The sequence below is a fragment of the Pygoscelis adeliae genome, unplaced genomic scaffold (genome assembly GCF_000699105.1).
Source record: "Pygoscelis adeliae isolate BGI_AS28 unplaced genomic scaffold, ASM69910v1 Scaffold1, whole genome shotgun sequence".
Classification (NCBI taxonomy): Eukaryota; Metazoa; Chordata; class Aves; order Sphenisciformes; family Spheniscidae; genus Pygoscelis; species Pygoscelis adeliae.
This window is the reverse complement of record NW_008824051.1, coordinates 6,289,705-6,304,554: the sequence shown is the minus strand read 5'-3', so window position 1 is coordinate 6,304,554 and position 14,850 is coordinate 6,289,705. Positions and strand designations below refer to the sequence as shown.

The window sequence follows — 14,850 nt, the reverse complement described above, 5'->3', positions numbered from 1 at the left end:
TATCTTAATGCGTTTTGCAAATTCACATGCAGATTTGGATGTGACTACTAAAGCATGCATATCCAAGAATTCTGCAGAAGATAAAGGTGAGAACTATGTATAATTGAGGCAGTGAAATTAGATTAATCCTGTACTTGCTACCTGGTTCAAACTTCAGTCACAATCAATATGTGGAATGATTAAACTTAGAATGGGCCAAAATATGAAGAAGGTTCTAATTAAAGCAGGCTGAATCTGTCTTGCGTGCTCTTACTAGTCATGCACTTGAGGAAGGAGAAGAAAGGTAAGCTATAGATGAAAGGATTAGAAGCATGTGTTGTTCCTATATATGCAGCTTTAATCCGGTGTCATGATAGCATTATGGACTGGCTGATGATGATAGAATGAGGTAAGTGATAATCTTGCTAATTTATCTGTAGATGTTATGATAAGATGACCTCACTAAGGAAAGAGCTTCCTTAAATCCTTTTCCGTGTGTGCACATGGAGAGACTGGGAACACTTTAGCAAGAGTTGCTTTGTTCATATCTTTTGGTATCAAGATGTTCCTGCTTGCTGGAAATAGAGCCAGCTTTAAGCCAATGACGTCTCATTGGTGTTACCCTACTGTGAGGAGAGGATCTTACCAAAGGACTCTAAGTAAATCAGAGATGTTAAATACCTTATGTGATGAAAGGAGAAATAACTGGAACACACTGTTGAAAACTGAATTTTGAAATTATCATCTTCTTTATGGAAAACATAGCTTTTTGTATCTTGAAGTTCAGTGCTAGCATAAAGATGGTTTGAGTGGACCAAGAGTGTAGTTATTTGGAGGACTTAAACTTGTGGGCAGAGAGGAAGTGAGAATGGGTGCAGTGCAACTTGCAGGCTACTTTGCCATTCTTAGTGTCAGCAGAGCTTAAGGCAGAAAAAAAGAATCCTGCTGGGAGAGCTTAGGTGTTCAGTCTTTACCTAAGCAAGCAGCCAAGTTGAGGCACCTTCCCTGACACCACCCCCTCCCCGAGAACCCGACATATGCCACTCTTCTATCCACACAGAGAACAGGAAGAAAAGCACAACTATGTGTTGTCCGTTGAAACTGGCAACTCTTCATGGCATACCTCAGTATGTGTCACATTGTTAGGGAAAGGGAGTCCCCAAGACTCCTTGATTTGAGGGTGAGGGACTTGGGTCACAAAACCTGGAGAAAACAAAGTACATAGGAGCCCCACTGGTTCAAGATACTCCAGAATCCTAAATTCAGCTTGAAGAGACTTCGTCTGTTTTGGCTAAGGTTGCCAATTTTAGCTAGTCATGTGTAATTTACTTCTTGTTCTCTTTTGTGTTCAAGTGGACCGAACAGTTGAATCCTGCTTTCTTAGCCCCCATGCCTATGGGAATGCTGACTGAAACAGGCTCTCCAATTTTTAAGTTCATTTTAGGTCATCTTGTCCCCTGCTCTCTCCCCTCCCCTAACATGCCTGTGTTCCACAGGAGAGAGAGGGAAGTGGTAGTGTCACGTTCTTCAACTCTTGGGGCTGTTGGAAAGGCACCTGGACTTTGTTTCTCTCAAAATTTGGACATGAAAAATTTCCAAGTTCCGGCATTTCTGTTGTCCCCATGTATGACAAAGTGACCTAGGATGCCCAAAGCTGTCCAAGACTGAGGTTGGCATAGACCCCGACAGAGGCATTTCAGACCATCAGAGAGGTGCTGGGAACTCCTCCCCCGGTTGCAGTTTCCTTGGGTTCTCCTTGACTGAGGTGTCCTGAACCCAGCTGTATTAATGCTTCTCTGATCCTCAATGGATCCAATGATCTGGGAACCCCGATTTGAGATGTCAGAGGTCCAGCTGGACTGTGTCCTCGCTCCTGCAAAACTCGGACAACCCAACTCACCACAAATAGCAATCTCGGCCATCCCAAAACTGAGTGCAGACCAACAAATTCAAAGATTCACTTCTAAGAATCAAAACTGTCAACTTTATGATAAATGGGCTAATCCATCCAGGCAAATTCTTAGTCCATTTGTATTTAACACAGTAAACCCTTGTTGACTACATACAACAAAAAACATTCAGCAAGATCAGGTAAATGACATAACGTGATTTTGTGCCCTGAATATTAAGATGATTTTTGGACTGTAGTGTATGATTAGCAGTATATTCAGCACAGTCGTACCACATGAAGAATAAATACTCCCAAAGAATATGGAAAACTGCTATTGAAGAAATGTGACTTTTTTGATGTTGTCTGCTAAACACAGCAAAACAATCTGATCAAACATATACCTAGAGATTCTGTATGTAATTTTGAAATTTTTGAACACCTTAATGGAAGAATTTGGTTCAGATTCTGTAAAACAAAATTTCAAGCTCGGTTATTTTCTTTCTTTCTTATTGTGAAGATGCTTTACTGCTTTAAGGCACAAGAGATTGTTTAACGGTGTTAGGAATACGACTGGCATAATAGTCATAATTTCGCAAAGCGGCAAGGACCCCAGCTGAATTCATGTGTTTCACTTCCTTGTTATACTGGAATGCATTTCCATGGATATCAGTTATCTTGCCTGCAAAAGAAAGAAAGAAAAAAAATTATTCCAGCAAACAGGAGTTGGAGAGAGAGAATCTATTTTATTAGTACAAGTGACATAACTAAAAAAAACAGACAGTCTTTGGGGTACACATGCCTGTCTTCAGATGTGAAATATCTTTGCTCCCAGTTTAAGTGCACCAGTTTTTTATTGACCGAAATCAAATAACTAATGGTTTTCTTTTCTTTCAGCAATACTTAAATTCCTTGTGTTTCAGGAAAAGGAAAATAACGTCTTTCTCTTATGGATTAATTAAAATGCTTCCCGACTAGTTTATACATTGGCCGTTGGCAGGAAGGAAAGAAAAGTCCTCAGTTCAAGTAAAAGCCAGGGTAAGTCTATACAACAAACTCTAACATCGTACAGAAATACCCCAGCTGGTTTTAAATGAGTTTCTAGAAATCACTTACCAAGAGCAACACAGATCTTTCTGCAAGCTAATTTAACCACGAGATACCTACATAACGAGGAGGCTAAATACAGCACTGTGCTGCCCCAGATTGGTTACTTTTTTGTGCCTGAACTAACCTGTTTAAAGTTTATCCCAGTTATCAATGCTAGAGACTGCAGAGGAGTTAAATGATGTCATTATGAAGCCTGTTATCCTTGCTTGACAGAATTTAGGAGATCAAAACCCACAATTTTAGCACATGGTGGTAAAAGGTCTATCAATGTGAACAGCAGAGAAAGTATAATAATAATAACTTACATTCAAATTCTTGTCAGTGAGACTTTTCGTAACTTCTCTAACCCCTTACCCCCTAGAAAGGTGAAGTGGCTTATGTTGGCTGGAGACCGCTAATTTTACTGAATTATGTGAACGGCTCAAGTTTGGAGTTTGTACATCTGAGGAACAACTGCATGATTTGGCCTATTTTTGTTGTTTTAAACAATTCAATGTCCACATATTACATAATATGTTACTAATAATATACTACTATATCCAGTGAGTAGGACAGCGTGATTTTACTGTAAAATAGTAGCCAACAGAAAAAAAGCCATTTGTTTTGAAAATACTAAAATTAATATACCCAAAACTTTGGAATTTGGCTTTTTTCATTATTTGACAGTTATTGACTGTATTAGTCCAGGGCAAAACAGTTCATATCATGCTTTCCAGAGCATAATTTGCTGTCCCTTTGGAGTTACTGTCGATTTCAAAGGGCTCAAAGCTCCTAGTGAATCGTGACTATTTAAAAATACATACGTACTGTCATTTTTCTTTCCAAAGACATGTTTGGAAATTCTTTTTTTCTATGAAAAGTATAAATAACTTTAAATTGATGCAGTTTCATTTATCTTGGAATTTTGAATGGTATTAACTTACCTCCCACAGCATGTAGAATAGCTTCAGGCGCACATGTATCCCATTTCTTGCACCCAGGACTGGCAAATACATAAGCAGATGCCTTGCCTTCTATAAGTTGAATGATCTGTTATGAATAGAGAGTGGCAATCATTGCAAAGGATCTAGGTGTTTAGAAATGGGTAAAAATAACACCAGGAAACAAGGATTAGATCAGTTTATTCTATGTACTCACGGTCAGAAAAGGAACACCAGCCATTTCCTTTCTGATATTACAAGAAACTGTATTAAGATTTAGAAAGCTATATACTGTATTACCATTCTGAATGACCTATTTTTGATTGTTATAAATACGGTCTATAGGATGAAAATCTGCTTTTAGTTTCAGAAACAAGAATTCCCATCTTGTGCAAGTACTAAAAAAATAAAGTGGAAACTATCTCCATGTTGTCTTGGTGCCATTTTGGGCCTTGCACATGTTGGAGAAAAGAGATTGGAGGGTCTGTTTTTGACAGCCATGACAAAACTAAGCTTTAAAAACTGTAGCAAATGAGTACTCCCTGTATGCAGAGAAGTTTTGCAAAGGAAATATCACTGCGTGCTTCTATTTTTTGCCTTTCATATGTGCTGCTGCTAGATAGTTAGAACAAAAACTGTATGACATGAACGGGAGGTAATGTCTAATAATTGTGATTAAATTGAATTCGCATTTAGTCATTCTGGTCTTAGAACTTTTTATTTTCTCCCCTACGAAGATGGACCTCAGCCATGACCAGCATGGCCACTGTTACAAATATACCTGTACCAAATTCTCTCTACCTCACAGCAGACTGAATGTTAGGAAGAGAAGTTGTGCTGGGGAAGGAGGAGGAAGTCTCCTGTACGTTCATGCAAGTAGGCAAATGATTTCTTTAAAAAGTCTTTTTCTTCTTCCAAAGGTACCACCTCCCAGTAAAAACAAAAGACTTTGAGTTTTCATACCTTGTTTCCTGCTCCTCCGACTCTGATGACACTGTCTGGGTTCAAGGCACCGATGCAGTCGTTTACCAGGGTACTGCTGTGAGAACGGGTGGTAACGATGATGTGTTTCCCAGGAGGTGCTTCTGTGAGCTGAAATCCAAAGGCACCTATGCCCAGGACTCCCCAGATTGTCCTGCCCAGCACAGCATCAGCTCCTGCCTACGAAAAAGGTACACAGGTCCAGGTGATGGTTAATCATAGTGACCAGCATTTAAAGCACAAATGGAAAGGAGTACCTAGAGACATCTTTGTGTATCAGGGAGTATAATATTAATACTGGGTTATACATTTAAACAATGGCACTTAAAAAGAACTACTCTAGAGCCCGGAGTGAAAAATGGGCTCTTATTCCTTCTAAGGCAATGACATCATTTACTCTTTTCTTATCTGTGACATTGTGGTGGTGCATTACATCCTGCCTCCAATGACTGATAAATTAATATTTGTATATTTCTGTACTTCAGGCACAATCTGTAACTGAAAATATCTTATCATTTTAAATGTTTCATCATACATATCACATAGAACGTATAGAATCAGCTGATGATATGCATTACATCAGCTCAAGAGCTTTTTCTTTAAATTCTTGTAAGTTTGTTTAATCAGGCTGCATCATGGGCTTTTTTCTGCCCCTCACAGAAAATACTGAAATAATCTCACATGTAAGTGCCTGTAGGTTGGCCGTCCTGGACTTAAACCTGAAACTTGGCCCGATACACTCCAACCCAGCTGTCAGTGACAGGTACGCTTGGTTTATTTAGGGCTGCAGATTTCTGGCAGTTACCACACATCACAAACACACCTATTGCATGGACTTCCTAAAGAATTTCTAGCAAAGACTGCAAAAATGCCAATCTGTACTTGTTTTACAATATGTACTTTATATGTACTGTAGTAATATGTACAGTACCTATGTAATATACACTATATTAGTGTATTATACAAGCCTCAGGATTCAGTATGGCTGTTAGTAGGTCCCTGAGATTCAGTTGCTGGAAACCAACATTCAAAATTACGTATACTAATAAAAACACCACCACCTTATATTACAACATGAAGTCCACTACACACTGCTTTTCAGTTGAAAATGTGCTAACTACAGATGGCTTAGAAGTGACAGTTAGAAATCGCCTAACGCTTCTAAACAGATCAATGCATTTAATACCTCATAGTTGTAATATGGCTGGTTAATAACTCCTGCTATTGCTTTGCCTCCATAAGCAATTCCAATAAGAACCGTTACGTGGTCAAGGAGACCTGTACGGAAATAATATGAATGTAGTTATGCTTGAAAAAGAGAAAGCATATATACATATATATATAAAAACCTTCAATAAAGGTCCACAAATTGATATGCAGGGATGTATCTTAAAAATGCAAATACTAATCAGGATTTTCAGGTGTAATAGGTTGGTTGATATAATTTTTTTTAGTCATTTAGCCTTGAGGTCTGCAAAAAAAATGCCCCAGACAGAATTCTCTTAATAGAACTATGTTATAATTAACACATAATGAGAAATAAGTTTAAAGATACAACTAAATAGCAGTATATGATGACATTCTTCTATAACTGTGTTGTGAATTCTTTAATGGTATTCAAAACTAGCAATTTGTTGACAGTTGTACATCTCTTTTCAGGGAATGGGGAAAAAATCTGCCTAAAAGATTTTACGTTGACCAATTAAAAGATGCAGCAGGAGGCTAAAGTGAGGTTTTGGCATATTGCTTTTGGAGGTTTTTCTTTTTTTCTTCATTTTAGGGTCTATTTCTATGGACACAAATTAGGCTTTGCTGAAAACAGTTTCTGCCCATAACTGAAGAATTATGATTTAGGGGAAGAAGTTGTTTTATTTTGAAAGGGCTACAAATACAGCTCTGGTATTTGGGTTGTTTGAAGAGGAGGATGTAAATATAATTGAGCATATTCCTGTGCGAATGGGAGATTTAGTCCCTCAATTCAAAGTATATGCGAAATTGTAAGTTTGACTAAAAACTTGAGACAACCTGCCAGCAATCAAAGGGAGCCCTTTGCTCCCTGAAATGATGAAAACTGATGGGCACTCAGTAGCCCATCAGGAATATTCAATACTGGTTAGAACTGAATGGAAGGATTAAAAAATTCCATAGAACTCAAAAAGTACAGAAACAACATCAGCCTTATGAAACAATACTGTATGTAACTTCTATCATAAAACTGTTTACAGGTACATGCTACTTTATTACATTGCTATAATTTTTTTTGAATCAGCAGAATTAAAAGAGAAGCCAACCTTCAGTGTACTCCTTGGTTCCATCCAAGGGATCAACCCATATTACAAGCTTTAAAAATAAAAAAATAAGGAAAATTAACAAACACAAATCATGTAAATTACCATGCAAAGTATGTATTTTGCTTTAGTGCTTTTATTTCCTTATGGCAGTAAGGAAATAGATTCAAATTTTTAACATTATGATATGACTGAAGCCTACAATAGTATTTTACACAAAAAAGCTTAAAAACTGACTGGAACTTCTCAGCAAATATCTTAATAGAGGTACGAAGTCTTAAACTGAACATGGAAATGACATCACTTTCTTATGTTCAAAGTAGATTCCTTCCAAATAAATTTGAATCACAAGTTGTAATAAGCAAATTTCCATTTCCTGTTACTGCACACAGGGATATGCAGCATTTCCAGCTCTGGAAGTGTGATTCTCATGACTACATTTCAGTTTTCAAACCAAAAAGAAAAATTGGCAACATTGAAATAACCCTTTTTCTTAATACATTCTCAGCTAAAATCAGTAAGTAATGTAGATAGAGTGTAAACTATGAAGACATATGTATAGCATTACCACATTACCTCTTCCTCTTTAATTCCTGTGTACTGAGCAGGACAAGTTCTCTTCAGTATTTCTTCGCAGTGACCATCTTCAATTAATTCCTCAGTTACCTCATCAGCGGGCAGTTCCTAACAACAGGATTCTCAAGATTATTAGAGAAAGGTGTTGGACTCACCTCGATTTGCCTTAGAACCGTGGATTTGCTTGCAGCTTACTTGACAAAGCTAATGCAATGGACAGATGAAATGGGGGGGAAAAATTTAAAAAAAAAAAAAAAAAGATTTCCTAAAACCTGCCAAAGCAAATTCCTCTGCAAGTTACAGCAAGTTAAGTTGTTAGTATGAAATAAATCAGGTACTTACTTCTTCTCCTATGATTGTCACCTTGGGAAACTTCCGTGCCAGGGAAGCACAAATGCTCATTTGTACCAGTCGGTCAGCTTTGGTCTGCAAGTCATTGGCTCCGGTCTGTCAAAGGATGGAGAGGAATTTGTGTATTTCAAAAGAACAACAACAAAACCCAGTACAATGGCCCATATGTCACCCTGAATATCTACCTTGTAATGAAAAAGAAGTCTAATTTGATAAATCATCAACCTAGTAAGTGATCTTGAAAGAGGCAGGCTAACAACCGAAACAAGCAGAGTTTCCCTGTACACCCCAGAGCTAAGGTAGACTGGTATGATATTAGAACAATATTTACATGCTGTGTTCTTCTCATGCACTGGTGCAATTGTACTGAATATGTATTTGTGCAAATACTACACTATGTACAGAATAAATCAATACAAGAGGGAAAAGCAAAAATTAAGATGTTAACGGGAAAAAAAAATATTTTAAGGCTCACTGGAGAGACATGGCAAATTAGGAAAGAGGAGAAATACAGGGAAGGTGTTAGTAAAAGGTGATTTAAAGGTCCAATTAATCTAGCTTGTTTAAAAAAAAAAAAAAGGAAACAATTACGATGTATAAATTTCTAAATAGCGAACGGATCCTTAGTCTAGCAGAGAAAGACCAAGGAGGGCCTGAAGCTAACCAGTGAAATTGAACTCGACAATAACTCCCATACATATTTTCCAGCAAAAATACTAGAGAGGAAATGGTGGGTTTGGTGTCTCGAGATGACATGAAACAGTGACTGAAAGCCTTCCCAAAAGATGCAGTGTAGCCAAACATATGTTGCCAGATGGGTTACAGTAATTTCGTCTTAAACATTAATAACCTGCTATAGTGGAAGTGGGTAATTTGTTAATACTTTCTGGCCTTAATCTTCATGTATCTATGAATGGAGGAGCCCTTTAGGTCCGGAGACGGAATCCCAGTAAGAAATACTTCTGTTAGGACAGGAGTTAAGAAAGCCAGTTTATCCAAGGATTTGCATCTTAGTTGAATCAAACAAAAATTTTATTTTATCTGCTTGTATCTTATTTGGTGACAACATGAAAATTGTTTTATCTGGCTACAGAAATTAGCCATAGGAATGGAATATCCCATTTAGAATCATATCATGGGTTAATTTTTGCATGTTCAAAACCTAGTCTGCCCCTTTATCCAATTGCCTATTTTTATGAAACTTGCTTTTTTTTTTTTAAATTTCCCTCTCACCCCCTAATAAATTTGGTTGAATTTGGCACTGAGTTTAGACTCGGAAAGATCAAGTTATTGCAGAGAATGTCCTTTGTTCCAGGACACCAGCCTAATAAAACAGTATGAAGTAGTTCTTCAAAACAGTCATCAATAACGTAAGAATGGCTGGACAAAATGTCTACCTACCAATTGGAAAAAAAAGAAAAGAAAAGAAAAATGCTACAAGGAGAAGCAATATAAATGGAGAGCTTAGAGTTGACTGGGGGACAGAAAACTCTGGACATCAGGAGAGGAAGGAGAGGAGCTAGCTAAAAATTCAATTGTCCTTGAACTATTTTTCCTCATCTAGATAAATGGATGGGAGGTCAATGTGTTGAGGGAAAAGGTGGAACATCATTGTCTTCCTAGCTTTTCTAAAGCTTTCAGTAAGACCAGCTGGAATTGGTCTTGATGTTTGCTGACTGCAGAAAGAGGATGAATGATGAGAAGCAGCACTTTGTGTCCTTGTGCATCTCTTCCCTCCAGACTGTAAAGCAGAGGCACGTACAGGTTCTCTCTCTTGCATTCTTCCTCGATCTTCACCAGCACCTTTGACAAGAAGCTTGCAGGAATTTTGAGATCGCTAGTCCCTCCAGCAGGAGCCTCTTCCTGTTGTTTTGTTTTCCATCTAATTTTGTGTGTTTGTAGTATTCATTTAAAAAAAAAGTATGTATAACCAGTCTTATTTAGAACCAATATCACCTGTTACTTTTGATAATTTTTGTTATACTGTATTTACAATTATTTACTTAATTGGTTACAGAGCTTAAAATGTGTTCATTTGCTGGTTTTGTTATATTAGAAAATGATTGAGCAATGCATTTCTGATTTACTGGGAAATAATACTAATACACATGCATTTTTTTAAAGTGAAACCAAATTAAACAGATAAAAGTTTTAGATCATTTAGTTTTAGTTCAAATTACCTTAACCTTGCTGGACTCTTAAAAAATAAGCTTAATGAAACTTGTTTATGCATTTAAAATTAACTGGTTAATCAAACAAAGTACAGACGGTGCTTCCTTTGTACCTCTGGATGCAAGTATTTTAAGGCTTTCTTGTAGTGAAGCTGCATTAGTTTTTCCAAGAACCTAAAAGCAGGTTATGTGGGAGAGTATATTCTACTTACACGTCCGAGAATCCTGCTGTGCAGCTAGGTACTTTTGAAAACACAGATCGTTACGTTCCAATGTTTTGGTGTTTTTTAATTCTCTCCCCCATACACCTAATTTTAATTGCTTAGGAAAAAAAAGGAGTAAGAAAACTTGCAGATGTTTTCGTAGTGGTAAATAGAACTGACCAAATGGGGGGGAAAAAATCTTGTTGCATCTACTGTCTGAACTGACAATAAAAGTCAAAGGATCAGGCTTTTCTTCACAACTGCCTAAAAGTGCTTACTACCAGAAAAATGTACATACCAGCAATTACTTCAATGTAAAGACCAAAAATACTATAGATACTTAATGCAGTCCCTAATATTGTGACATACCTATAAAGCTAGAATTAACATCAAAAGTTAATTCCACCTACCCTAGTACTGTAGTCAAAACAAAGATCCTGGCTCATCAGTGCAGCTAACTAACAGCAAATTAAGAACTTCATGCAGATGATTGTAATTTCATTTCTGTTTTCTATTTAGAATTAAATTTGAAGCTCCGAATTTATTTTGAAAACTGTGATTTACAATAAAACCTAAGGTTCTTTTTTGTTTTAAGAAACTAAACACTGATTTATCCTAATCCAAAATCCATCAAGGGCACAGTACTTCAAGCTGTACTACAGTTGTTAGAACACAGGTATGGAAATTAATGGGAAGAGACATTATTACGAATTCTGACATGCTATCCAAAGCTTGTGTTTTGTGAGGGGAATCAGGACAAAATTATGGTGTGTTTCTTTCAAGTGTCTAAACATTCTTTAGAAATACTGGTCAAAAGACACTTCTCCAGTGCTCTTTTAATCCTTTAATAAGGAATATCTCTTGTATGAGAGAGGTGAGGACTGTATTTCCTTCCCCAATTGCTGATCTTCAAAAATAGGACTTTGACCTGTATCTAACTCAGCATTAATAAGAGAAATTAAATTGGAACAAAGTAAAAGTAATACCTTCTCCACTATCCCCAGATCTCCTGCAGCCATTACATTTCTAACAATTGTTGCAGCTTTTTCCGCAACAGAATATGCAGAGGCGACCACACGCATGAGTAGAGCTGGAGAAGCCATACTGAATGCTGAAAAGAAACAAAAAGCAAGCTTGTACATTCCTCTTCAAAAGACAAGATGGAAATATTTTACGTAACATTCCAAACAGATACAGTTTAAGCTGAGTAGGAAGGGGAAAGTGGGTTACTGCCAGTGAGTAGTAATGAAGTGAGCTTTGACTTTTTTAAAAAAACAATTAACAAACACAGGGATATAAAGCTATCTTAGACAAGATTTTTCAAATATCTGTACTCTGTCTGACAGTGAACCTAGTTCTCCTCACTAAAATAAAATCTGGCATTAAACGAGAACAGCAGCAGCAGCAGCAACTCTTTATCATAAATGTTAAGAAAAAGTGTAGTCTACACACAGTACTCATTCTTTGTACATTTTGAACATAAGTTCATTTTTTCAGAACTGAACCTACAGAGTTGGTTTGTGCCCAGACTCAAGTACAAGGCTGCCAGACAGGATGACAACAGCAACTTTACTTACTCTTTTTATTTGTTTAAATATAAAATAGGCTTTTGTAGATGGCCTAATTGCAGACACAAAGATACTGCAAACACTGCACTTGCATGCGAAAGTCTGCTCATCTAAATTTTACCATCCTTTCTGTACTTCTTTAACTTCTCTTGATTTCTTTAAGGAAATCTATTACATCTTCCTCCCCTCAACACTGCATGTCCCGTCATTCTTCCTATTGCATTGTCTTCTCCGGCTGTTCCCCAGCACACAGCGGTGCCATTCACTATGCCTTCAGTTCCCAGATAGAGGAATAACTATCCCTCTTGCAAAAGGCTAGCAATTATCCATTCCTCCCAGCTTTTCTCCACCTCCGGAAAAAGAAGTATCGATAACCACGCTGTATTCTTTAAAATGCAGTGCTAGTTGCTTTTTATGTTTCCCTGTCAGGTTTTTTTATCTGCATAGATTACATCCTTTCTGGGTTGGGCTCACATGTGAGATATACTTCCAAGTAAACACTTGAGCACGGCGCTAGAAAAAAAATACAGAGGAACTCATTAATCACCCCATAGAAGACGATATATTAGGCTTACCCCACAATCAATATTTGCAGCAATTGCAGCAAGTGTTGCGTAAGTGGCAATAGGTCGTTATACAATACCTTTCCTTTCTTGCTTGAGAAATCTCCTCGGTAAAGTATAATATAATGAGGTGATAAGGCTAGCTACTGTAGATGATATTGATGTGACCTCAAGTTCACGTCTGTTTACAGCAAAGGCAAACCGCAAAGTTATCAACAGGTATCAAAATCCCAAATTTAGCTGGCTTAAGAGCTTTTTCAGCATTTTAGAAACACTGTACGTGTATCTCTAAAGTCAGATCATCTCTGAAGCTAAAAGAGTAGAGTGATTGTGTAAGTACATTCAAAAAGCACAGCTGCTAGTGTTAATTATTATTTACTGCTAATGACTGGGGGCAAAGTGCTCTGGAGTCCTGTAAAATAGCCAAGGTCCATACCCAAAGCGCACGCGTGGGCTATCTTGGACTGGTAACAATGGTTACAGAGGAAATTTTGGAAGCGCTACCTGTGGCAAAAAGCCCCTCTCAAACAATTGAAAGTCGTAGAGCAAATGTGTCATAACACATGGGAAGACAGGTGCTATTTTAAGTATATACCATCGTGTGACACAAGTTAACAGGAAGGAAAATTGAATGTAGCTGATTCCATACTGAAAATATCTGGAATATGAGTACTTCTGAGAGAAAGTAAAAAAATTAACGTATTAGATGGGAAGTTTGGGTTACAGAATGAAGATTTTATGCTCAGCTTCTCATTCTTCATTTGACCTCTTACTGCACATTTGATCCTGCTTTGTAAAATGAGGTTAAAACTTACTTCATTGGTTTAAAGGCTTGATTTATTTAACAGTTGCATAAAGTTTCAAAAGACTCAGAAAACAATACAGAAATACTATCTTACATTCTTGAAGCTTGACCCAAGGTGTTTCTTGGGCACGTTTTTCTTGGACATGCTTAAGGCAAACAAGCATACTTTCTTTCTGTAGTGAACCTACACCTGGAATCTCTAAGCTGACCTTAAAATTAAAATATTCTTAATGAAAAACAAGGTTTATTAAGAGAAACTGAAATGGGAGGTTCAGCGCCCCCTCCTCCCCATAGTGCAAAGTATGTCGTTACTGCAAAAGGTGCCTTAAATTTTTACAGGGCTGCATCTCCTGCATGGCACATTTTCTGGTGTGCTGGACCTTTTTGGTTAGGTAAGTGTGCGTGCTAGTTGGCCATAAGTTTCTTATCTCTGTGGCTTTTTGATCTCAAATTAACTAGTTTATTTATAAGTTTATGGCGCATTCTTTCTGATGCGGGCAATGTCTAATGTATACTTCCACAACACATTCAAGAACATATTGCTTCGGACAAACAAGTTTGACTCTTACAAAACTGTACGGTTTACAAAGATCGCACGGCAACTATCCCTCAATTTAAATTTGCATATTATTTTCAAAACATACCTCGTCCTCCAAAGACCATCCATCCTCTCTCCTAGCCTAGCAACCAAATTGTTGAATGGTCTCAACTTGACAAATCGGCCTGCTTTCATACCTGCTAAAATAGACGAGTTCCCCGGTTCTTGTTAACTTTGAAATATTTAACTATTACAGGATGGCTACAATTAATTTATCAAAACAGGTATGAAGGTTTTGTTGATGGGGCTATCTCAGAGTCTCCTCTGCAAACATCCATTTTCCAAATTTACCGTTTCGCCCGGTGAAAGGAGAAAATGGACATCGCAGGCAGCATGCCTTTAAACGCGAGTGCTCAGCTATGACTTCTTCCTCTGAACTCCTCAAAGCCCAAGTGACTGGAGCTCCCTATTTCTTTACAATAAACTCCGGCTCACATTCAGTAAAAGATGAGCTCTTCGTTCCGCGTAACGTGAGGGAACGGTGTTCACCCAGCCCACGCGGGCCAGGACTCGGGGTGGGAACGCCGGGGTCCCGCTGCCGTTCACCTCCAGCATTCCGGTGGGAAAGGGCTGCGCTACCCCGTTTCGCCACACTGCTTTGAGCCCTTCTGAGCTTGTATTTTTTAAAAAAAAGCCTGTTGCTGATTCTCTCGTGGTTAGGATCCCCAGTCCCCGCAGGGCGGTCCAGCCCTGACCAGCCAGCGCTCCCGGCCGCTGCACAGCGCTCTCTAACGCGTTTAGCTGAGCACGGCGTAACGTGAAATAGGGGGTCGGCCCTCTCTGCCGGTGCAGTAGCTAACTCACCGCCTCCAGCCTTGCCTTCCCCGCGATCTCGGCAGCCTCCCTTGC

At 38.2% G+C, this 14,850-nt stretch overlaps 1 protein-coding gene across 1 annotated transcript; it reads right to left on the bottom strand.

Annotated features, from left to right (window-relative positions):
• Window positions 1–1,944: 1,944 nt before the first annotated feature.
• On the bottom strand, window positions 1,945–14,842 carry BPNT1 (3'(2'), 5'-bisphosphate nucleotidase 1). The gene is made up of 9 exons (XM_009333675.1): window positions 14,806–14,842; window positions 11,454–11,578; window positions 8,085–8,189; window positions 7,743–7,850; window positions 7,170–7,218; window positions 6,065–6,156; window positions 4,861–5,058; window positions 3,901–4,006; window positions 1,945–2,549 (listed from the first exon to the last, which is right to left on the bottom strand). Exons 2-9 carry the CDS (start codon window positions 11,568–11,570, stop codon window positions 2,401–2,403), a joined length of 924 nt encoding a protein of 307 aa, XP_009331950.1. The 5' UTR covers window positions 11,571–11,578; window positions 14,806–14,842; the 3' UTR covers window positions 1,945–2,400.
• Window positions 14,843–14,850: the final 8 nt, after the last annotated feature.